This window comes from Notamacropus eugenii, chromosome 1 (genome assembly GCF_028372415.1).
Source record: "Notamacropus eugenii isolate mMacEug1 chromosome 1, mMacEug1.pri_v2, whole genome shotgun sequence".
NCBI classification, from domain to species: domain Eukaryota; kingdom Metazoa; phylum Chordata; class Mammalia; order Diprotodontia; family Macropodidae; genus Notamacropus; species Notamacropus eugenii.
The window spans coordinates 379,993,225-380,017,778 of record NC_092872.1 but is presented as its reverse complement, the minus strand read 5'-3'; the positions used below and the strand labels follow the sequence as shown (position 1 = coordinate 380,017,778).

General features: G+C 45.2%; 1 protein-coding gene and 1 long non-coding RNA gene across 2 annotated transcripts in view; one reads left to right on the top strand and one right to left on the bottom strand.

Annotated features, from left to right (window-relative positions):
- The window catches only part of LOC140518532 (uncharacterized), a 20,067-nt gene extending 19,257 nt beyond the window's left edge, over positions 1-810 (bottom strand). Inside the window, exon 1 of the long non-coding RNA XR_011971947.1 lies at positions 693-810. This is a non-coding gene — a long non-coding RNA (uncharacterized lncRNA). The remainder of the gene's footprint in view (positions 1-692) is intronic.
- SPARC (secreted protein acidic and cysteine rich) overlaps positions 1-24,554 on the top strand; it is a 26,647-nt gene extending 2,093 nt beyond the window's left edge. Inside the window, exons 2-10 of the mRNA XM_072630773.1 lie at positions 10,129-10,198; positions 13,209-13,274; positions 15,292-15,376; positions 16,074-16,195; positions 17,898-18,018; positions 20,830-20,963; positions 21,380-21,528; positions 22,075-22,223; positions 23,255-24,554. Coding sequence (XP_072486874.1) covers positions 10,142-10,198; positions 13,209-13,274; positions 15,292-15,376; positions 16,074-16,195; positions 17,898-18,018; positions 20,830-20,963; positions 21,380-21,528; positions 22,075-22,223; positions 23,255-23,283 — 912 coding nt within the window. The 5' untranslated portion in view covers positions 10,129-10,141 and the 3' untranslated portion in view covers positions 23,284-24,554. The remainder of the gene's footprint in view (positions 1-10,128; positions 10,199-13,208; positions 13,275-15,291; positions 15,377-16,073; positions 16,196-17,897; positions 18,019-20,829; positions 20,964-21,379; positions 21,529-22,074; positions 22,224-23,254) is intronic.

Below are 24,554 nucleotides of genomic sequence, written 5' to 3'. Positions count from 1 at the left end.
GTGGTTGGGGGGAGGCCACCAAGGGGTGAGGGAATCTACTTTTGAAACTTTTTCCACCCACTGAAAAATCTCTCCTTTGCCATGACTCAGGCTCGAAGGAATGTGTGTTGCCATAGTAACCTTTTTTCAGGGTCTCTTGGTCTAAGGGAGGTGTGAGGCAGACCTCCCGGGGAAGCGGAGGTTGGGAACACTTTGTGAGGGCCTCCCCCTTCTTTTCCAGAACATCCCAAAGCTCTCTGGCCAGCCTCCAGAAGGGGCCCCAAATTGCCTTTCCAGGCCCTTTTGTTTCTTTGCCTCAGTTCTCCCACTCCAGTCCCCAGGTACCATGTACCCACTTTGCTAAGGAGAGCTGGTTTAGATTAAACATGGGTGGCTCTGGTGGTGGATAAGGAACCTGGTAGTTAGATGCTTTATTTGTGAGGAGGAGCATTTCCCCCAGTGGGGACTGTTTGCCAGTCCTGAATAAACTCTGGATAAACAGGAGTTAGAGGACAGAAAAAAGGAAGGTTTGGGGAATCTCTTTGAAAGAGTCGTAGATACATGCACAAATAAATATAAAGACCACTCAAAGACATAAGAAGACACAGCAACAACCAAATACATCCAAGCAGATACATATATATGCACATATACCCATATAGGCATACAGAAATGAACCATAGAAACAAAAACTTAAGAGATCATACACTTACATATCATTCAACAGAAAATGGGTCCCAGATAAAGAAGGTGAATAAGAACCGAAGAGGCTTTCTTTTCCCCAGTCATAGAGCCTCTTCCCTCCTTGGGCTCCCTCTCTCCCCTGTGGCCAGAAGCTGAGTCCCCTCCCTGCTTAAAGTAGAATTCTCAGTTGGGCACACCCAGAGATTTACTCTTTGACTCAAGTGTTCTTTTCCCCAGAACTGAGATTTCTTGTGGCCCTTGCTTTAGTGGGACCATAAAAAGAACCAGTTTGTGGAATTCCAGGCTCCAAGCACACTAGAATTAGAGGGATTTAACCCCAGCCTCAAGGAGCTGGGATTACAGGACAGGAGAGGCTGTCCCTCCCTTGGCAAGCATGCCCCATTGGGACAATGAGAGTGTGGGTTCATGTGTACAATTTGGAGCCATATATTCTTGAAGGAGCTCCTTGGAACAGGATGGGCAGATTCTCACACACACACTATTCACTTAAATCACAGAGGTCATAAAATGTTAGAACTGGCAGGATTCTTAGGAACATAGAATGTCAGAGCTTTTGAACATAAGCAATTAGAGCTAGAAAAGACTTTAGAACACTGAACGTACAATACAGGGGCTAGAATGGACAGACAGAATGTCTGAACATGGAACCTCAGAGCTGGAGTTTACTTTATAGGTTATCTAGCCTAATTCCCTCATCTATCCAACATTCATTTATTAAATCACCTACTAGATGGAAGGCTTTCTAAGACATAAGGACTCATCTTCCTTAAATCTAATCTGGCCTCAGACACTCACTAGCTATGTGACCTTGGGCAAGTCACTTAACCCTCTTTGCCTCAGTTTCTTCATCTGTAAGATGAGCCAGAGAAGGAAATGGCAAACCACTCCAGTATCTTTGCCAAGAAAACTCCAAATGGGGCCAGGAAGAGTGGACGTGACTGGAAACGACTGAACGACAACAACAAGACAAAATGACACGTTCTGCTGGAATGGGAAAACACGTGGGGAGCCTGAGGCTCACGGGATATAAGCAGCTTGTGCTGGGCCCCCTCACAGCTTCGTGTCAGACTCCAGCTACCTGACGTCTGGCCTGCTACTTCCTTTATGCCCCAGAAAAAAGTGCAGGTACCCATCCCCCGATTATTTGGGGCATTTGCCTTCTGCGGGAATCATTCTCGTAGGTTTTAACAGTATTCCTCATGTACCCTGTCATCTTGGTCATCTGAAGTACATTAATGATGATAATCATAACAGCTGTCATTTAACATTTTATTTCATTTGATCCTTACAGGATCCTCGAGGAAGGCAGTGCTAGAATTATACTCATTTTGCTTATGAGGAGACTGAGGCTCTGGATGGGAACATGCTTTGCCCAGGAGCTCGTAGCTTCTAAGTAGTAGAGGAGCAGGATTCATTCTTGGATCTCATGGTTTTGGGCAGTGGTTTAGGAGGACAGTGAACATCATAGTGAGGAACGCAGATCTAAAGCTGGGAGGAACTTAATCCAACCTCTTCATTTTTACAGATAAAGAAACTGAGGCTCAAACAGAAAAGGGAACTTGCCAGAAATCATGCAGACCCAGGATTTGAGCCCCAGTCCTCTCACTCTAAATATAGCACTCTTTTCTACTGTACCCTTGTCTCCTAAGACCTAATCTTTTCTTTTGAAACATGGAAGAAGTTGGAAGGAGAGAATGAAGGAACTTCACTGTATAACAGATGGCTTAGAAGGGCCACTGAACTCCTGCCCCAGGTCGAGCTATGAACTAACTGAAATTAGTTAGAAAAACAGTGTTCTGAACTCTCTAAGAGGAGGCAGGCTGGACAGGAAACCAACTCCATGCCTCAGCCCACTGTTTGGTTACAGATGTCAACATCTGGACTGAGCTTAGTCCCTTTTTTGTACAAACAACCTGGCGACCAGGAGAGCCCCGTTGGCAAGTCTGACTTGGTTCAGGGATGGAAAGAAACAAACCATCAAGGGTTGTTTGCTTGTGTTGTGGTCTTGGTGGAACTGGAGCCAGCCTGTTTAGGGGAGTCTCATCCATAGTAGGCTTCCCATTGGCTCTGGCAAACTAGATCCATCTTTGGGACCTTTCTTCTCAGAATAATCCAAAGTTCCAGGTCTGAACCCTTGGAGGTCCCCTCCCAGTCTCTCTTCGGGGTGAGGGTGGGAAATATTGTTAAATAATCTTCTTAGTCCCTAGGTTTTCTGGTGATTTTGGCTGTTGACCCAAGGCTGCTGTTTTTCTGCTCCTCAGCCTTCCCCTCCCCATTTCCATTCAGCTCCATCCTGGGACACACATAAAAGGCTTATTTGGAAAATAAACACTTGGTAGATTTTTCTAAGCAATGGGACCTTCCAGCTCAATTCAATCCAACCCCTCTTTTTACAAAGGAGTATATAGACCCAAAGAGCAGAAGTGACTTGACCCACGTCACACATTATGTTAATAGTAGAGCTGGAACTAGGACCTGGGTTTCCTGATTCCTCATACAGGACTCTGAGGCTGCTGTGGTGCAAAGAGCGCTAGATTTGGGGTCAGGGCTCTAGCATTTAGTACCTGTTCTGTGTGACCTTGGGCAAGTGACAACTTCTCTGAGCCTTGATTTCATTTCCTGTCATTTTGGGGGAACCACTTTGTAAATCTCTAAGTATTATAGAAATAGGAGTCATTATTATTAAGAGGTCCCCAAATACATTACTGCCTAACATATCTCCCCATGCCTAGCTTGCCTGATATTCCTACAATTCCTTTAGGTAAGCTATCCTTCACATATTTTATTGGGAGATATTTTATTTTTTGATTGAGTAGGCAAAGGGAGCTCACCAGGCAGTATAAGAGGTGGGGGCTAGGGGACAGCCAAAGGGTCAGAAAACAAGTACCTTGGAATGGTGCTGTAGCCCAGAAAGGTCAAGCATGAAATTGAAAGGCAGAGGACCTGTTTCAGATACTACTGTGTTATGTTGGGTAGGTCACTTAAATTCTCTGGGTCTTAGTTTCCTCCTTTGTAAAGCGAAGGAGCTGAACTAGATGATCTATAAGGTCCCTTCCAACTCAAAATCCTATGAATCCTAGTATGTCTTTTTTGTCCAGGCTGTTGTGCTGAGTCTGACCTCCAGGGGGAGGCAGAGAATAAGTATAGGCCCCTCCCCTGTGCCTGTCTATTCTGTTCTGCCATCCCTAATGTGGCATCTGAAGGGGCCTTATATAAGCTGCTTCAGTTCTGTGCTTGGGCTTCATCTTCCATCTGGGGAGCTGGCCCTCTGCTTCCCAAGAGCCACTATTCCTGAGTTTCAAGGTCACTTGCTTCTATTTAGTCCCTTGTTTTCCCTGAGAAACGTTATGCCCCTATAGAGAAGCCCAACTATGAATGGTTCTGCCAAGATGGCTGGCCTAAACCCAAGCCAAGTCAGAACAAGGATGGCCCAACCATCTTTGTAATACCAATAAGAAACACTGAGCCTCTTTTTTCTAGGGGTAGATGCAAAATCTACTTGCTTCCCAGAAATAGTGATAACCCCCCAAGCCCAAATTATAACAGATTGTCCCCCAGTATGTTAGAGTAGGCTAGGATCTTTCCAAGAGTTCCTGACTGATCCATACTCAATTGTAGCTCCTTTATGCTGATTGAAGCTCTCATTCTGTGTTGTCTCATCAGCCCCTCATAGCAACCCTCGCAGGGCAGGTTCTGTTCTATTTGACTGATGGGGAAATTGGGGCCCAGTGAAGGGAACTGGCTTGCCTGAAGTCCTGTAACCAGGTAGGGCTAGAACAAGCTCAGATCCCCTGCTTCCCAATTTAGGATTCTTTAAGGTACCTACTGCCTTAGATACAAGCCTATAAGGACTCTGCAGGGCCAGTTTAGGGTAGGACAACCTGTGGGACCTGGCAAAGCTGATTCAATGTCCCAGTGGTGTCCTAATGAACGAGACTAGAGGTGGCCTTCCTGCAGGGCCTGATATTTTTATTAGTGGTGGTATTGATCCTTCAGGTTTATTTTCCCATTTCTGTGCGGTAAAGTTTATTTATTGGGTGGAACTATTTGAATTTCCATAGTCTCCCTCCAAACCACATAACTGGAGCCTGCAGACTTGACGTTGGCTAAGGAGCCCAGATCCTCATCCTTTACGACTGCACTTCCTTGTGCTAGAGGAATAGATAGGCCCTAGCCTTCATATCCTTCTCCATAGCCAGAGTAACAGTGTCTTCTTTCTGTCTTGGTGCTGAGGACCAGCCAGATGACCAGTCCTCCCCTTCCTCTTTCTCCCAGGAGCTAGTCCATGTCCTATCCAAGTGTCTGGGGAAGAGTCCTTGCTGATGAAGAGAAGTAGAAGAGTAGAAAGGTCCAACTAATTTAACTGTTCTTTTCCATCCCTGAGGCCAGTCCTGAGGAGATTAAGTGATCTCAGTTTCCAGTGTTGGCAGTAAGGAAGGTGTTTCAGAAGCTTCTAGAGCAAACAAAAGCCAGAGGAAGGGACTTGGTGTTCAGAACAGGAAGGGAAGAGAGTGGGGGTTCTGGCTTTGAGGACTGTCTGCTTTCTGCTGCCACCACGCCAAGGGAAATGCCTGGCAGTGGTGTGTCAGCGTATGCCTCCCTTCCATCAGCTTCTAACCTCCATCAGGCTCCTCAGTTCAGTTCAGCTTAACTCAGTTCAGTTTAGTCCAATTCACCGAGCACTTATTAAGCATCTATTATGTTCAAAGTGCTATTTCAGCCAAGGGCTACAATAACAAAACCTGCAAAGTCCCTTCCCTTAAGGGTCTTAGACCAATACAGAAGAGAGAAAAGGAGAACAGAGACCCAGAAAGGAGGAATGATTTGTACAAGGTCACACGATGAATTAGTGACAGAGATGGGACCACAATATAGATCCACATCTAACGTTACCAGGTCCCACAACAGTACTGTTCTCTGTTCTTGAAGAAATATTCAGCTTGCGCATGAGAGCTATAGAAGATGTATAACCTAGAGAAGAGAAGACAGAAAGAATTCTTATCCTTAGGTATCTGAAAGATCCTGTAGGGAAGAGGGATTAGACTTGTTTTTCTTGGCCCTGGAAGGCAGAGCTGGGACCAGTGGGGTAATGGTTTCAGGAAAGCAGATTTCAACTCTATATTAGGAAAAGTTTTCTAATAATTAGACCTGTCCAAAAGTGGAATAGCATTCCTTTCAAAGTAGTAAGTTTCCCATCACTAGGGATATTTAAATAAAAGGTTGATCACTGTCAAGGATGCTAAAGTGAGGATGCCTGTTCAGGTACAGGTTGGACTGGATGACTTCTGAGATCTCTTCCAGTTTGGAAGTTGTAGGATAGATTCTTCTCTGAGAGAGAACTGGGAGCGTAAAGGCAGCACCCAGTTGTACTGAGAAGCACAAGACCTAGGCTCTAGTTCTAACTTTAATGTAACCATGTAACCCCTACAAAGTGATTTCCCCTCTCTGAGAATCCATTTCCATATGTGTAAAGTAGAAAGAATAATCCCTTTCCTCACAGAATTTGAGGAAGAAATGAGTTGATGAAGATATATGTTAAAAAGTATAAAGGGCTTTAAAAATATGAGAGGGGTTATTTAATAAAGTTGAGCACAATTGATAGATCAGGTTTAATCATTTATCTTTAAAAAAAAATTCAATTAACAAGAATTTTTTTTCTCACTCTCCCACCTCAATCTCTTCCCTTCCTTATTAGGAAAAAAAAGAGAAGAAAAATGAACTCATAATAAATATACACAACAAATTTTCCACATTTGACATGTGCAGAAATATAGAACATCTATTTTAAGGGCAACTAAAATACTCTGAGTGGGCCTGTTGGACTTAGCAGGTTATATCCTAGTGGAAAGAGATGTGTGGGTCTTTGTCCCCTGTATTCAGACTCTAGAGGCGCCATCATTACCAGTCAGCCCCCATTCTCCCTCTGGGCTGTCACAGGAGTCTTCAAGGACACCTGGGCCTTTTTGGAGCTGTCTCATGAAGGTTTCCGAAGCATCCTTCAGAGTCCTCCAGGGAGGAGTTGTAGGAAGAGGGAAGGAAAAGAAAGGAGTTGTAGCTGTGCACCTAGGAAAATACTCTGAAATCAATACTTGGCTTTGCTCTCTGGTCCCAGTTGTGGGAGCAGCCCAGTTGATGGAAAGGGTACTAACATAGGTAACTTCTCAAAGCTTGCTTGTCCTACAAGGACAGCTTGTTTCATAAGCTTCCTTCTTACCATCCCTTGTTTTGTTTATTCTACTTGGTCTGCAGCAGAAGTAAGTTAACATTTGCATTGGTACAGACTGCCTTCCATGTGTATTGACACTTTGGTTGGTTTTGAAAGGTCCTTTCATAATTCCCTATTTTTGGGCAAGAACCATTGGACCATTTGCAGAACTGTGTACCTTTCTGTAAGTGGACAGAGATCAACATTTAGGCTATAACAAGATACAAAAACATCTCGCACAACCCACCAAGGAATTTTGATGGCTATTTAGGTGATGTCCCAAAGACATCTCTATTTTTTAGTTAGAGGAAACCTCTGTCCCAAGAGAGGAAGGGATTTGTCTAAGGTCACACAGTGTCAGAAGCAGGCTTCAGACTCCTCCAACTCTAAGGCTGTCATGCTTTATGTTACTCCACATTGTTTCTCTCTTTTAACCATTTTTATTTGTTTCTTAGAGATGGGGCCAGCTATCTAATCCAGGACCCAAGATTCAAAAGTTTACTTCCAAGGGAAAAGGGTGGTATAGTAGCTTGTCTCTCTGTAATCCTGGCCATTCCCCCAGATCTTCCTGAGTTGAGATACTCCTAGTCACTCCCCCAGCCATCCTCTCTTAGATCTGAGCACTCCTTAATTGGGGGGCAGATAAACCTGCTCGTTCAGCTCTCAGCCCCAAACCAAGTCCCTGTGTACCTTAACACTGACCAGGATTCTGCCTTGAAGTCAGTATATAGCCTTGAATCCCCTTCTGGTCACTTTGGGGAGAGAGGAAGGGCTATCATCCAGATAGGATGGCAGGAAGATACTGAGACAGAATCTCTTGGCTGACAGATAAACCCTTTCAGTGGCCTGAGAGGTACACAGGACCTCTGCCCAGAAACAGACTCAGGAAATATTTACTCTGTCCAACTCCCAGACCTGTAACCTATTACTGGTACTTCCTCCCAACCCCACCTCCTACTTCTGGCTGCCACCTATAATCTGTTATTTTTCAGTGCATAACCATCGATTTATTTATTTATTTTTCCTTTCCAAGAGATCTCATTTTAGGCATGCAGCCTCTGTCCAGTGGTGGCCTTTATTCAAAGCAGTATGGTAAATTTCCAGTCCCGGCTGGGATCCATCCTGATGACACAATTGACTGAAGGCAGAGGGATGATTTTTTCCAGCTGCAAGTCTGGCTTCTGATTGATTGCCTTCAGACAAACTCAGACAACCCTTTCATTGATAAAGTTTCACTTGTTCATTTGCTTGAAGCCACATGCCAGCTAGCAGAAGGAAGGGAAGTTTTCCATCTTGAGTCCTGATCAGACAAGCCCTGATCTGTGTGAGGGGGAAGGAAGGTTCCAGAAATTCCAAGTCATCAAGGCCCAGACAATGGCAGGTTTAGGGCATCCCCCAGATCTTAAATCCATGTGCAAGAGCGGGAGATGTGGTGGGTCATGAGCACAGAGACTGGAAAGCAACACAAGTCAGGGGCAAGCCCTGGGTTTGAGTCCCTGCTCTGAAACCCACTGTGTGATGCCAGATCAGAAGCAGCACAGTGTGGGTAGTGTGAAGTACACCAAATCCTGCTTCTTCAATTTAACAGGGATATGACATAAGAGCTTAGAGAAATCACTTCTCATGATGAGGCAAAAACTGAGTCCCAGAGAAGTGACTTACAGAATTTAGAGCAAGAAAGGACCTTAGAAATCACCTGGTCCAAACTCCAGTGGTATATAAACTCTTCGAGGGCAGGAACTATGCCATGACTTATCCCTCGCACCCAGCACAGTACCTTGTATACAGCAGGCATTTAATAAAGGTTTACTGAATGAATGGATTTTATGGATAAGGAAATTGAGGCCCAGAGATGTGAAGTGATGTGTGGGATGATAATACTCAAATTCCTTCGTAGGATTACCATAAGAAAGATCACTGTGAGTCATAAAGGACTATAAGAAATGTGAGTTATGAAGGGCTAATGAATATCTCCCTCCATTTATGTTCCGAGGTGATAGTGACCTCCCTCATTGTGCTAGGTTCTGTGGTCAGAAAGCCCAAGAAGAAGTACACTAGTCTACAACCCAGAGTTTCAGAGAATAAAGTCTTTACATGGTTAGGAGGAATGTGCTTTGTAAAAACCTTCATGGGACACATAATGTGAGCTCTCAGAATTATTGTGAGGGCCAAGGACATTCTAGGTCTCAAATGGAAAAAGTTGCTTCATTTTTCTGGGGAGGGGGGATAAAAAGAAAATTAAATGCAGGCATGATATGTCACATGACAGAGTCTCTGTGGAACTTCAAGAACATGTTTTCCCTCTGTAAGAAAGGTTGGGTCATTTTTCAGGAACCCAGTGTTCATTGTTTTGGGATCTGGATTTCATTTACTCTGATTAACATAATCTCCTGGGAAGAGATGGGACAACCCAGGATTTAGTGCAGGCCACCATCTTGTGTTTGGGGTGAGTGGTGTGTGTGTGTGTGTGTGTGTGTGTGTGTGTGTGTGTGTGTGTGTGTGTGTGTGTGTTAGGACCAAGATGACAGGGATTGTTTATATACTGAAGAGGATGAGAAAAGACATGGGAAAATCTGAGAGTTTTCATGAAGGGGAAAGCATGAATCATGTTTGGAGATGTGTAGGTTGAGCATGTGTGAAAGGAGGAGAAATCTACTATATGTGTGAGAGGGAGAGTGTAGGAGAATTAAAGTCTGTGTGCATTCAAGAAATGGAAAATGAGAATGTGCAAGAGGTAAGGAAATATATGAGGGATACCTATGTAAGAAAGGAAGACAGTAGAAAGAAAAGTTTTGAGTTGTTTGTAGGGACAGCAATAAGAAGGGGAAAAGTTTAAGCTCTGTACTGTGAAAAAGTCAGAAAGACAAGGGAGGAAGACACAAGAAAAAAGGAACGAAAGAAGGAAAGAGAAAGAAAGGAAGGAAGAAAAAAACATGAAAGGATAAAGGGGGAAGGAAAGAAGACAGCGGGGAGAGAGAAGAATGAATTATAAAATCTAAGCTGGAGACAACCTCAGATGCCAGCCTTCCTGTATTGCACACACAGTGTTTATTGAGTTGAAGTGAATTTCCCAAAACTTCTGAAGGCTCCTCGATGCTTCCTTCCAGTGTGTGGTGATTGGCGGTGAGAGGGCAGGTTTAGTGCTCCCTGGATGGAGATTCAGTAATGAGGAGGACCCCTCCTACACACAACCCAAGGTCTCCCACTGATTCAGTTCTTGTTTTCTTCCTTCCACACAGAGTTGCTAGCACCATGAGGGCTTGGATTTTCTTTGTCCTTTGCCTGGCAGGCAGGGCACTAGCAGCACCTGTAAGTATTATCTCTCTGTGGTCTCTTAATGGTTTTCTTTGTAGGGTCTCCACTCTCAACCCCCTCTACCCCTCTTCCATAAGATTCCTGGAGAGAAGGATCCTATCACCATCCTGTACCAGATACACAGTCCAACTCTCATTTTACAGATGAAGGAACTGAGGCACAAAGATTTGGGTTGCTTTGCCAAAGGTCACACAGGTAGCAAGTGGCATAGCCTGGATTTTAAACCCAGATTTGACTCCAAATCCACTATACCACATGACTTTAGAAATATATTCAACGTTTCAGTGAACTGTGATTTCATCATTCTGAGTACTTCTTCCACTGCTCCTTGGAGACTTTGAGAATTGTTGTAGGCAAAACATTCATTACTTTGTGACCTGTCTGTTGATGACAGTCTCTGAACTCAGAATATGTGACAGACAGTTCTCACTTAACCCACTACTTGAAGCCTTTCCATCTTGGTAAAACCTACCAGAATTTGTATTCCATGAGTACAGCCTTGGAGAACCCTGGGTAACCTTCTTACCATGATGAGGCATCAAGGTATTACTTTACTTTACTGAAGGATCATGGGATCAGAGGCCATAAAATCCAACCTTCCCATTTTACAGATGAGGAAACTGAGGCATAGAATGGTTAAGTGACTTGGCCAGTGTAGTGTCTGAGGCTAGATTTAAACCTACGTCTTCCTGACTATTTCTCTGTCTCTGTCTCTCTCTCTTTCTCTCTCTGTCTGTCTGTCTCTCCCTCCCTCCCTTCCTCTGAGTGAGGTGTAGTGAAAGGAGTCCCAGAGTATGGGAACATAAGTTCTTTTCTCAGCTTTGTCACTAATGATCCATATCCCCTTACACCAGGGGTTCTTAACCTTTTTGATGTCATAGACTGCTTTGGCAGGCTGTTGAAGCCTATGGAAACCCTCTCAGAATAATCTTTTTAAATGCATAAAATACATAAGATTGCAAAGAAGACCAATTACATCATAAAACAGTTTTAAAATATTAAAAATAAAACAAGTTAATTCTTAAGAACCAACCCCTGCATTCAGTAAATTACTTGAACCTTCCCTTGCCCAAGGTTCCTAATATGTTTAATGGCAGAAATGCCCTCACCTGGTGTGGCTAAGCCCTGCCAAAGCAGGGGCTGCAGCTGGAGCTAAGGAATAGCCCGATGACTGTTTATTTCCTAAGGGGTAGATTCTCAAGTGGCCTCTGTGGGATTGATTTTTCCTGGCATGCCTGTTTGAGAATGATTCTCCATCTGCACATGGGTCTCCAAGGGCTCTCTTTCCCACCCACTGGTCCTCTTCTGAGGAAGGCAGATTAACCAGATTTCCGTTCCATAACCCAGGCACAATACTACAGATATCAGCAGTGAGGAGTGAGGGGGGAGGGGAGTGATGCTCACAGGCCAGATGGGAAGTGGGGAGGGGGGGTGTAAGACAGACCATTTGGAGACATCACTGGACTTGGAGGCAAACCATCAGAGGCCCAGTCCAGGTTCTGACTTTCCCTAGCTATGCGCCTTTGGACACATTCCTCTCCTTCTTTGGACCTCAGTTTTCTTTTCTGTAAATTGAATATAACAATACTTGTACTGACTGCCTCACTGAGTTGTTGTAAGGAAAGCCCTTTGTAACCCTTAAAGCATTTGTTATAAAATTATTACAACGACTGCAGAAGAAATCGTGGGGCTGGGTCCTCATCATACACTTGGCAGTTGAAGGTATCTCATAATATAGGTCAGGGATGGGAACCTGTGGCCTTGAGGCTACATATGTTCCTCTGGGTCCTCAAGTGAGGCCCTTTGATGGAATCCAAACCAGAGGGCTGCCCTTGAGGACCTAGAGGGACACATGTGGCCTTGAGGCCACAGGTTCCCCACCCCTGATGTAGGTAAACCAACCAGAGCCAAACAACCTTCTAGACCAGACTTGGAACCCTTCATTTTTGCCCTCCTTTAGTGGGCTATCCTCAGATTTTTAGGCAAGTTTGAGCCGGGGTACAAAGTATCACGTCATAATATCATCATCAACATCATCCTCCTCCTCAAAGCCAAATGCCCAGGAAGGGTGTGTCAGACCCAAGTGCCCATTCCCACAAATATGGATGCCACAATAGAATAAATTCCCTTTAAAGAACACTTGACATCTATAAAGTGCTTTTAACTTTCCAAAGCCCTTTTTCATCCATTCTCTCATGAATAGCTTGCATCTATTTATCCCTCTCAAGGTTTGCAAATTACTTTACATGTGACCTCCTCTGATCATTATAACAACCCTGGGAAGTAGATCCTGTTATTAGTTTCATTTTATAGATGGAGAAAGTAAGGCAGAGAGCAATTAACTCACTTGCCCAGGATCACACAGCTAGTCAAGTGTCAAAGGCAGAATTCATACTCAGGTCGTCCTGACTCCAAGTCCAGTCCAGTACTCTACCCACTATACCTCATTGGAGCCTTAACTGTCCCCAGTCAGGTAGGAGGGGATGGAGGCAGATTCAGCATTGATAACATCCCTGCAGCCCCTTCTCGACATTCCCCAACACATACACTTGACTTTCACTAGCTGTGTGACCTTGCGCAAGTCACTTAACCCCCATTGCCTCATCCTGGGTCATCTCCAATCAACCTGATGAATATCTGGTCACTGGATTCAGATGGCTCTAGAGGAGAAGTGAAGCTGGTAAGCTGCACAGCCCTTCCTCACTCAAAAAAAACAAAGTCAAGTGCAAGTCATGTCATCATTTCTCTGATGGCATGGTCTTCTTCGGCAACGAAGGACGAACATACATACATACATAGGATGTTGTATGGAGAATAGATAGCTAAGGACTATTAGGGAGCCTTGGGGGATAGATTTGGCTAGCCTGAACTGTGCCTCGGAGGGCTTTGGAATGCCAGCCCAAGTATCAGCTTTCTTTGGGGAGGGTTGTTGACCAGCTGACTGATTCCCATTGTGAAGTTCATGCTGATGGGTCTTGTTTCCCTGATTTTCCTTCCCTTGCAGCAGCAGCAGGAGGCACTTCCTGATGAGGCTGAAGTGGTGGAGGAGCCGGTTGCTGAGGTAACCGAGGTATGGACTCACTTACCCAGTTGCACATTCAGATGCCAACTTTAGCCCCGGTTTCCTGGCTGGTCACTGTCTCCTGAGGGAATCCAGGTTGACTATGGGTTCTGTTCTTTAAGGAAGAGGGGGTGTTGCCCAAATGCCTGCCCCTTCCTCTGTTGTTGAGACGTGCTTATAGCCCTTGTTCATACAAAGAGAAACATACTACATGCAGGTACTTACCTGTACATATAGCACACAACACACAGGTACTCACCACAGGCAGGCAGCGTTGAAACTCGCAGTGCCTAGCCTTCTCTCAGGGGAACCAAGTCCAGACTCCTTAACCTGGCATTCAGGATCCTTCACAAGCTGACTCACCCTTTCTTTCCAGCCTTATCTCTCTGCCCACTCCCCTTCACTTCCTCTCTCTAATGCTCCTCTCATTGTTCTTTGAATAAACCATGTTTGTTGACCTCTTCCTTGAATGACATATCCTTCCCTTCCTCCCCCTGACTGTTTAAACCAGGCCTGCACGATCTGCGTCACACTGAAGGATTTTGGGCAGTCCGCTAAAAATGTAGAGGAAAACTTCCTCTCTGTTTTTCAAGGGCCACCTGAAATCCTTTGGAGTGCTGCAGCAGCCATGGGCCACAGGTTGTGCAGACCTGATTTAAACCCAACTCAGCTCTGGGAAACTTCCCTAATCTTCCTTCTCTCCCCTCTTCTCTTTCCTTCCCCTACCTCCCTGTACACAGGGATCTCTCTCTTCTCTGGATATCTCCAGTACTTATTGGCTTCCTCACTCACAGGGCACTTAGCACATCCTGCCTGGTAGTTTTATTTTTTTTTCACATGTGCCCAATCTCCCTGACTAGATTGCAAGATCTCTGAGGAGAGTAGGGTTTTATTCACCTCTATGATCTACCATCAATCCCAGGCCCTTCTCACAGAGCAGATGCCCAGCAACTCTTTAAAAAAAAAAATTTATCCTAATTACATAGAAAAACAATTTTTAACATTAAAAAAAAAATTGACTTCCAATTCTCTATCTCCTTCCCTTCCATCCCTTCCCTCCCTCTCCCAGTTTCATATGGGACATACATGTCAGCAACTGTTTGATGATAGGGAAAATAATAACACCACACAGGTCCCCATGCATCTACCACATCCCTCAGCCAATCTTGGCAGGAGAAAGACTATTGCTGGCTGCTCTTGGTTGTCTCCGTGCTTGTACTAGGGGAAAGAGGATGGGAAGTTGAAAAGAGCTGGGCTTCATGATGTGTTGGCTCTAAACTTCCTTATTTTTGGTCTCCCCTGGTCCCCTCCATGGTATTTTCTATACCAGGGTGGGGAACCTGCAGCCTCAAGGCCTTCTAGGTCCTTGGGTATGGCCTTTTGACTGAGTCCACATTTTATAGAACAAATCCTTTTATAAAGGGGGTATGTTCTTTGAAGTTTGGATTTAATCAAAGGCCTGCACTTGAGGACTTAGAGGGCCACATGTGGCCTTGAGGACCTAGAGGACCACACATAGCCTCGAGGCCACAGGTTCCTCACCCCTATTCTATATCTACTCAAAGAGTTCTACCTCTCCTTATTTCTCTTCCATTTTTCCACTGCTTCTAATTTTCATTTTTCCAACTAATTCCTTTCTCCCCCCATTCTTATCCCCTCTCTGACACATAATGGTTTTCTCCTTCTTGCTTCCTTTCCTGCTTCCTTGTTAGTCTCCTTTTTCCTCTTTTCTGCTTTAATCTCCAAAGCTTCTTTTTTCATGCCCATCCTTCTCCGTCTTTCCCTCACCTTCCTCCTATCCCCATTCCTTATTTTCCTTCTCTCATCTTCTGTCCTTCCTTCCCCCTTTTCCCCCATCCTCTTCCCATCTTACTTCCTTCCCTTTCTCCTACCTCTCTTTCTCCTTCTCTCTTTCCCTTCTCCCTCTCCTCTCCCATTTTCTCCCTTTCATCATTCTCCTTTCCCTCTCTGCTTACTTCAAACCCTGTCCCAGTCAATGGTTGACCAAGTTCTTTTTCCCTGCCAGGAGCCTGTGGGTGCCAACCCTGTCCAGGTTGAGGTTGGAGAATTTGATGAACCTGCGGAGGAGACTGAGGAGGTTGTAGCTGAAAGTAAGTAATGGGAGTCCTGGCATACTCCTTAACTTTTCCTGACTGAGGGATGGGAATGGAGAGCGGTTAAGCACTTTGTGAAATCCTTTCCCATTGGAAATGTTGACAAAAGTCCTTGGGGAGGTAGAGCCCCTGGTGCACTGCTGGAGAAAGATGAAAACAGGCCCTTGCCTTAGCATCTACAGACAGGGCACTGGGAATGAGCACTGACCCTCAGTGGCCTGGACACCCTGTAGGGCTTGGGAGGATCTATTTATATTCAGAGACACTCATCAGTTCTGTGAGTGAACAGGAAGGAAAAGTTCACAATAAGAAATGACATTGTCTCTGAAATCCCCTAGAGTTCTTACTCTGTTTCACCTTTAGGCCTGGGCCACATAATTTTATATTTTTAGTATTTATTTTTAGTCTTCTCTTATTCTTCTCCTTCCTCTGTTTCCCTGGCATGAACTGAGCCCCAGCGCAGACCCTAAGACAGAGTCCTAACTCTGGTTACACATGAGTCCTGACCCTAGCCCCAGACTTATTCCTAACCCCCTGCCAGCCATTTCATAGATCTAATGTTCTAGGGAGACCTGAGTGAGGGAATGTAGATGGCTCAGTGTAAATAACTCAACACATTTATTCAGTGATTGACAAGTTAACAGCACCATGGGCATGCCCAGAGGCCCTGATTTATATACTTGCCCCTTTCCAGATCCCTGCCAAAACCACCACTGCAAACATGGCAAGATCTGTGAGGTGGATGAGAACAACTCTCCCATGTGCGTGTGCCAGGACCCTACCAGCTGCCCTGCCCCTGTAGGAGAGTTTGAGAAGGTAAAGGGACCAGTGATGATGGGAAAGAGGGAAAACAATGGGACTTGGATTTAAAACATCCTGGATTTTCTGCTGGTACAGCAAGGTGGTACAGTAGATAAAGTACTGGGCCTGGAGTCACGAAGACTCAGCTTCCTGAGTTCATATCTGACCTCAGACACTCAGTATCTGTGTGACACTGGACAAGTCACTCTATTTGCCTCATTTTCCTCATCTGTAAAATAAACTAGGGGAGGAAATGGCAAGTGTCTCCAGTATCTTTTCCAAGAAAACCCCAAATGGAATCACAAAGAGTCAGACACAACTGAAACAACTCAACAACAGCTTGGAGCTCGGTTGCTAAATCCTTCTTTGTGCCTGGCCATCAGACAGGACCCTTCCCTGGAGGGATAGATCTAGGATCAGTGAGTGGAAATTTCAGGGAGGCAGATTGGGTTCAATAAAAGGAAGAACTCTGAAGAGGCTAGATCAAATAATTCATTGTTCATGTATCCATTCATTCCATCAGTCACAGGTCAACAACTATTTCTTAAATGCCTAATATGTGCCTGGTACCTAGTGTGTGCTGAGCACTGAAGATAGATAAGGTTGGAAAGGTCATTTGGAGGGTGTTGAATACCAAGCCAGAGAATTTGGTCTCAATGAATTATCAAGACTTTATCAAATAAATATCCCTTTTCATACCTTGAGTGGATGAATGGGAATCGGTTCTAGGGACTGATGGCAGGAAGGCTGAGAATAAGAGCCCATGACTCTTTAAAGTAGGTGGAACCTTGGTGGAGTATCAGTGGCATCCATGCCTTTACCCTGGAGGTTGGTAGGGAAGGAACCAACTTTGGACAGGAGCGGGATATAGTGAAGCCAGCAAGAGGCTCTCTAGAACAGAACCCAGAGCTCTGTAACTCAACTAACCTGTTCTCTGGGTAGTTCCTGTATTTTAAAAAAACTCTTTTCTTCTGTCACTGTGTATAATCCTTTGAAAACCCCACCCTTTGTCTCAGTTGACTAAGGGAAAGGAAGGAGACATCTGTACTGCTTGGTAGCAGCAGGGGCAAGTCTAAAGACAGTTCCTTTTAGCTTCAGGGCAAGAAGTAGTGTTCTAACAAAGCAGAGAAGAGGAATAATGCCCCAGGTGGAGTTCGGATATAGCTGGAACAGTCATCTTTCTCCTGGACAAAGTCCATTTATGTACTAAAGAATCGGTTTCCTCCCTCACCAGGGTCATGTCTGTTGAGAAGCCAGGGCTTACACAGGAAATGGTTATAAAATGGAGGTCCCTAAATGGTTCAGGGACAAAATTAAGGTTCTGGGCTAGCAGAATCTTGTGGAAAGATCCCCAGCCTTGGGTTTGGGAGCTCTACAGTCAAGGCTCTGTGCTTTCATGAATGGAATAGACTGCACTGGGAGGGAACAAATTCCCCAGCCTTTGAGGTGTTAAAAAAAAGGGTAATGAAAAGGTTGTTGAATGTTGCAGATAGGATTTGTGTTTCAGTTAGAGGTTGGTCTAGGTTCTCTCTAAGGTCACTTCCAACTCTAAGATGCTGTGATTAAACAAGTCTTTGGGCCTTAGCTTTCCGACCTGTAAAATAGTGAAAATTTAATCCTTGTTCATTTGGTTCAGGCATATGATGAGGGCCAGATGAAGTAGGAAGAGAAAAAGTGCTTGGAAATCCAGTTGTCCAAGCTCTTTTCTGTCCTGTAGGTTTGTAGCAATGACAACAAGACTTTTGACTCCTCCTGCCACTTCTTTGCCACCAAATGCACCCTGGAAGGAACCAAGAAGGGTCACAAACTCCACCTGGACTACATTGGCCCTTGCAAATGTAAGTGTCTCCTAGTCTTCAATATAAGGAAAGGGGCATTGTGGGAGTTGAGGGCGTGGGGTGGGAGATGGGGGTGTGGGGTGGGAGGTAGGCATCTTTAGTGAACTGGAAGCTCAGTATAAGTCAGTATAAGTATAAGATAGCTAAAAGAAAACCTAAAACTAACTTAGACTAATTAATTAATCAGGGCCTTGTGTACAGCCCTGCTGTCCTCTGCCCTGGGTATGGCCACTGGTGGAGTACTGGACTCACTTCTGGGCATCACCTTTAAGGAAGACCATTGACTAGATGGAAAAGAGGGTGACCAGGTAGTAAGGGCACTGGAAATTATGCCCCAAAAGGATCATTTGAAAGAACTGGGGAGATTTACCTTGGAGAAAATCAGGGTTAAGGGGAACATCGTAGCCTCTTCAAGTATTTGAAAGACCATTATGTGAAAGAAGATAGAGACTTGTTATAAGCCCCAGGGGGATGAATGCATAGAATGGGAGAAAAGGCTGAAAGCAATAGGAAGGGGCAGCTAGGTGGCCCTGGAATCAGGAAGACCTGAATTCAAATTTGACCTCAGACATTTATTAGCTGTGTGACCCTAGCCAAGTCACTTAATCCTGATTGTTTGAAAAAGAAAAGTGATAGGAAGAGAGCTTTCAGTTCAGTGTAAAGGGAAGCTTCTTTTTAAGCAGCGACAGCAGTTTTGGCTGGGTGTGAGCTCTCTATCTCTGGGGGACCTAGAGGAGAGGCTGATGACCTCTTATCAAATATATGGTCAAGGGAGGTTCATGTTTCAGGTCTAGTCTGAATTAACTGAACTCTAAGGTCCCTTCCGATTGTTAGGCAATGTCTGTGGCTCAGATATGGGCGAGGCAGGTGTCAGGGAGAAGATACACCTGGATCTCATACTCAAAGGCCTCCTTAAAGCTTAAGTTAACTTAAGTAAACGCAACCTCAGAAAATCCTGCTGGCTCAGCCCTTCAGGCCCAGGCAGGCTGCCCCTCCAGCATCTGAAACACTCAAGTTCCAACCTGCTTTCCCACACCCTCCCCTCCACTACTTGTGATAATGGCCTCATTGTAGGCCTCAGGCATCTTGGCACCAGGTAGCACCTGGGGACGGCCTCTCACCTGTTTCAGGTTTGTCTGGCGTCAGAGCGGTTATCAGGGAAAATAAGACCATGCTCATGCCCTGCATCTAGCTTTAGGTGTGCAAAATGTGAACCCAAAACTGGAGTGTGAGCTAAGGAAGGCATCTGCTATGAGGGAGGGAGATCGGTAATAAGGGAACTCCCCCAAGGACCAGCTGTTCTAGGGGTTCTTAACCTAGAGCCCATCAACTTGCTGCTGTTGGGTTTTTTTTTAATGTTTTGATCATTATGTTTCACTATAATGTATTTCCTCTGTAATCCTATATATTTTATTCTATGCATTTGAAAAGTATTATTAAAAGGGGACCATAGATTTCCTCTGATTGCTAAAGGGGTCTGTGACACAAAAAACCATTAAGAATTCCTCTTCAGGTCCGTGGTAAGGGACAAATGAGAGAATTTAATTTCCACCCAACCTGGCACAAATGTACAGGATAGGGAAGCTTGCCTAGGTCTTGTGAAAAGACCCAAGAAGTTTTAGTGACTTCAGGCTCCCTCTAACTCAGCAGTGTGACTTGGCAGCCAAAAAAAATAAGAAGCTAACAAGTTCTTAGGAAGTGCTAATAGCAGTGGAGTGTTCAGCTCCAGCAATGGTAGCTCTGTTCTGCTTTGCCTTGGTTGACCCTAATAGAGGTTTATGTCCACTTCTGGGCACCAGCAATGGAGCCTGATCAAAGCCTGACCACAAGTTGAAGGAGATTGGAAACCATGCAGTAGAAATCATTCCCATCCATTGAATGGGTATCTTGAAGAAGAAAAGACATGTAGGAGACATAGTAGCACTCTTTCAGTATTTGAAGGGCCAGTCTGTGGAGAGGAGATAAGCATTTTTCAGCTTGGCTCCATGGAACAGAGCTGGGAGCCATGGGGGGGGGGGGGAGCTCTCAAGAGGCAGATTTCAGCTTGATGTAAAGTGAAATTCCTAAAAACTAGAGCTTCCCAAAGGTGAGCCACTGCCTTGATTGGCAGTGAGCCCCTATCCCTGGAAGGTGTAAGCAGAGATTGGACAACTCCTTTGGGTGAGGGAAGAATGTTGTAGAAAAGATTCATGCATTCTTGGATTAGGGGATCTCTGAGGTCCTTCCTGGCATTGGGATTTTGGGGCTCTGTGATTCTATGGCCGTTAGGGAACCAACTCTAAGAGCCAGTCACAGAATGGCATTGGGTTCTTTTATGCCACATGGTGATTCAGGATGGTGCAGAGGTACTTCTGATCTTCTTGAAGAATTGTGTCCCTCCAGCTCCTACTTCCTGATTTCATTCTTCTCTCCCTGTTTCACACACAGAAGACACTAAGTTTCCTAGCTGGTGAGCCCGTAACTAAGCGCATACCTTGTGTCAGCTTTTTCAGGGCAAACAGAATATGCAGACTAGATACTAGGGTCCAACCATTTCCCCCTGGGAAGTGCAGTGTAGACTTTAGGAGAGGGTGTTTGGATAGTTGGATAGGACTTTCTGGGTTTTTTAAGTAATGTTGCTTATGGGATCCTGTGAGTTAGAGGAAATTGGATAGAGGAGGAAACTCCTTGCTCAAAGCATCGAGGGTCAGTTAGTGATGGAAAAGGGCACAAGTGGCTCTGGAGTTTGGTCTGGTATTCAGGAAATCCATGACCCCCAGCCACCTAAGGAGAATCAGGCTTTGGGCTGATGACCCTGCTTTTGGACTCTAGACATTGCCCCATGCCTGGACTCTGAGCTAAGCGAGTTTCCCCTGCGCATGCGTGACTGGCTGAAGAACGTGTTGGTCACCCTTTATGAACGCGATGAGGACAACAACCTGCTGACTGAGAAGCAGAAACTCAAAGTGAGTGAGCCTCCAGAATGTGGGCGTGGGAGGGCATGAAAATGCCCCAGCTTCCAGTGCCCTCTGCTCATGCTTCAGTGCATGTGCAAGGGAATGGCCTCTTTCTACTGATTCCCCCCACCACACTGGAACCCAGGGACACACTCCCACCCACCCCCACCCCCACACACAGGATGGTCCCCCTGGTTTCCCAAAGGAGGGTGGGGGGAAGCTCCTTAACCATTGAACTTCTTTGGAGAGAAAACAGCATCAGGGAAAAAAAAACAAGTCTGGATTCAAGAGAGGCCTAGGTTTAAATCTGACATGTGACCATGAATGATTCACTTAATCTCAGCTTCCTCATTTATAAAGTAGGGGCATAGTACTTACTATAACCCAGCTGAGTCCCAGGCCTCTGCTGGGCCTTGCTTCCACAGGTGAAGAAGATCCATGAGAATGAGAAGCGCCTGGGAGCTGGTGACCACCCAGTGGAGCTGCTGGCCCGGGACTTTGAGAAGAACTACCAAATGTACATCTTCCCTGTGCACTGGCAGTTTGGCCAGCTAGACCAGCACCCCATTGATGGGTAAGTTGTCCATCCATAGCTGGCCCCTTTGCCAGCACCCCTTTTGCCAGACAGTCTAGTGCAGTGGAAAAAGCCCTGGATTTAGAGTTAGGAAACATCATTTTCCCTTCTTTCTGGGCCTCAGTTTCCCTCTTTGTGAAATAAAGGGGTTCATTAAAATGTCCTTCCAGCTCTGGCATCCTTTGTTTTCAGTTCTTAGATCCCTTCCCCTTTGGGCTTTCTAGAATTCATTTCTTAATTTGGCTGGGGTCAGAGTCCTCTAGTCATCCACAAATTCCACTGCCTCAAGCTGAAGAATTATTGACTAAAGTGAGACTTATGAACTCTCTGTGTAGTTCAATTGTCTGTATTCTTCAAGAGAGTGGAGCTGATCAGCTTGGAGTTGGGAGGTTGGGAGTGAAGCCTAGTGATATGGCTCAGGATATGGGAAATAAATGATTTTCTCCTTTAAAAGACGTCACTTCTTTGCTTAAATTGCCACTCATTCCTTTTCAGGGGTCAAAGGTCCTCAGCTTCTGACTCATCTCCTTTCTAATTCCCTCTTAGGTACCTCTCCCACACTGAACTGGCCCCACTTCGGGCCCCTCTCATTCCCATGGAGCATTGTACCACTCGCTTCTTTGAAACCTGTGACCTGGACAATGACAAGTATATTGCCCTGGATGAATGGGCCGGCTGTTTTGGCATCAAGGATCGTGAGTGTCACTGGGCTACCAGCCCCTTTCCCCCACCCCCATCAGAGAGACTGTCTTGGGACCATGCTCAACTTCACATAGATTTCCCCTAACTCACCTTACAAACCCGGGGAAACCTCTGAGGATGAAGAGGAAGATAGCTGCTTCCAGAACTCCATGGAAAACCTGCCTTGAGGCAGAAATAGATTAAGGGAAAAAGCTTGGGTTTGGAGGTCAGGAGACCCATGTTCTCTTCCTGTCTTTGCCCTTGGCTCTGTGTGACCTTGAGCAAGCTACTTTCCTCACTGGCACTTCAATTTCCTTACCTTTAGAAGGAAGGAGTTGAACTACATGAATAGCTCTAACTTTCTATGTCAGAATTTCCTGTACCATAACAGCCTTTTGGGGTGGGTGGAAGGGCATAGAAGCTTTCCAAAGTATCAACTCCAGTAATGGATGTGACCGGCATCATGCTCAAGCATCACCAGAACCCCTAAAGCATTCCAAACTGTTCTACAGTTTTCACCATAGAGCCAAGAACACCTCATCCTGTGAATGTTCATTAGGCACTAATGAAGCTTTCTGAGAAATCATCCAAAATACTTCAAATGTTGAACCTTCCTCCTGAACCTCAGTCTGTGAGATAGCTAAACAGTGGGTACTGTTTTGTTCCAAGGCCATTGTGTCTGCCCTCATCCTTGTTTTCCACTCTAAACTTGGGCTGATCTCTTAAACTCTCTTGGACTTTGTCTCCCAAGTTAAAATACTAGGATCATAGATTTAGTGCTGGAATGGACCTTAAGAGATTGTGTGGTCCCTTCCATTATGCAGGTAAAGAAACTGAGCCCCTAAAAGGTCAAGAACTTGCCTAAGATCACACAGAGCTGGGATCTGAACATAGGTCCCTAACTTAACATTCAGTGCATTGAAAAGGGTCTTTCAGGTTACCTAGCTCATCTGCTTAACCTCAGACATGTTCTTGGAAAGAAAGGGGCCACATCAATGCCAGGTTTTGTCTCTAACCTTGTTCCTCTTTTTTCCTCCCTTTGCAGAGGATATCGACAAGGACCTGGTGATCTAAGCCAGAAGCCTCTATCCTGATGGCCCAAGTTTTCTTTCCTTACCTCCCGACTTCCTATTTTCTTTTATAATTAATGTGTGTGGTTGGTTTGTTCTTTCTCCCTGGGGATGAGGTGCTAATATAGGTCTAAGATGTGTGTATTAACGGTGCTAAAAACCAAACGGAAAATGAAGCCGTGACTTTCTGGCTGTCTAAACTACCCTCTCTGAGGGCCGCTCACTCACTCAGTCACTTCTGCTACTCTCCTCTTCGTCTTCTCTTGTGCAGCAATGCTTACTGATTCCATGGTATATGGGGAGCAACTCCAACTCACTTTGACCCATCCTCCACAGCGGCCCTCCTTTTTGGTTCAGATCCACACTCATATTTTTAAAACCGAATAACTCACAGTCAGGTTCTGCAGCTCTTTTAACTCCAGGGCATCAGCCCCTGGCCCATGGGTGAGGGAGAGGAAGGGGATGAGCAAAGGATGTTGGGAATGGTGGTGTATTTAAGAAAGTAGTGGAATGGTCCTGGGTGAAGATTTCCTGGGGTCTTCCCCAGGGAAGGAGAAGCCAGACTAAAGGAAAGCAAAAAAAGAAAAAAAATCCAAGAGTACTTCAATTGAGCAAAACAATTTGTCAAAACAAAAGAGAAAAGGAAAGACAAAGAAAAGCAGAGACTGTAAATTCAGAAACCATCACACACACCCAGGCCCTCCCTCCCCCTCACCCCACCCAAAAACTCGAAGAAAATGCTCCCCACCATTATTTCTGTCCCGTTTCTCTAACATTGGGCTGTTTCTTCTGCTTCTGCTTAGTAGGACCCCGCTAATTCCCTCAAGCCAAACTACCCCCTTGCTCTAGAAGCTCGTTTCTACTCTTGTATCTCTTATCTTTAAATTCTTGCCCCCCTCAGGGAAGCCCCAAATTTGCATGCTGTTTCGGACAAAGGACCAAACAAACATCCTATGCCCAGTGGATTTTGCTGTTCCACTGTTGTGGCTCATCCCTCGAGGGGCTTTTCTAGCTTCTGTCTGTTCTTTGTGTGTGTGTGTGTATGTGTGTGCGCCAGTGTGTGTGAGGGTGTGTGTGGGGTTTTTGTTTGTTTGTTTTTAATGAAGATAAGATCTTCACTGTGAAAGGGATGTCAACTCTCTCCGGAGACTGAGGACCCTTTCACCTCCAGTGTTCCATGTGCTGCTGCTTCTTATTAATCCTATACAGTCTTGCCACGTGGTGTGAGCAATCTGACAAGTTTCAGAATAAAAAGTAATTACTTGGAAACCTGCA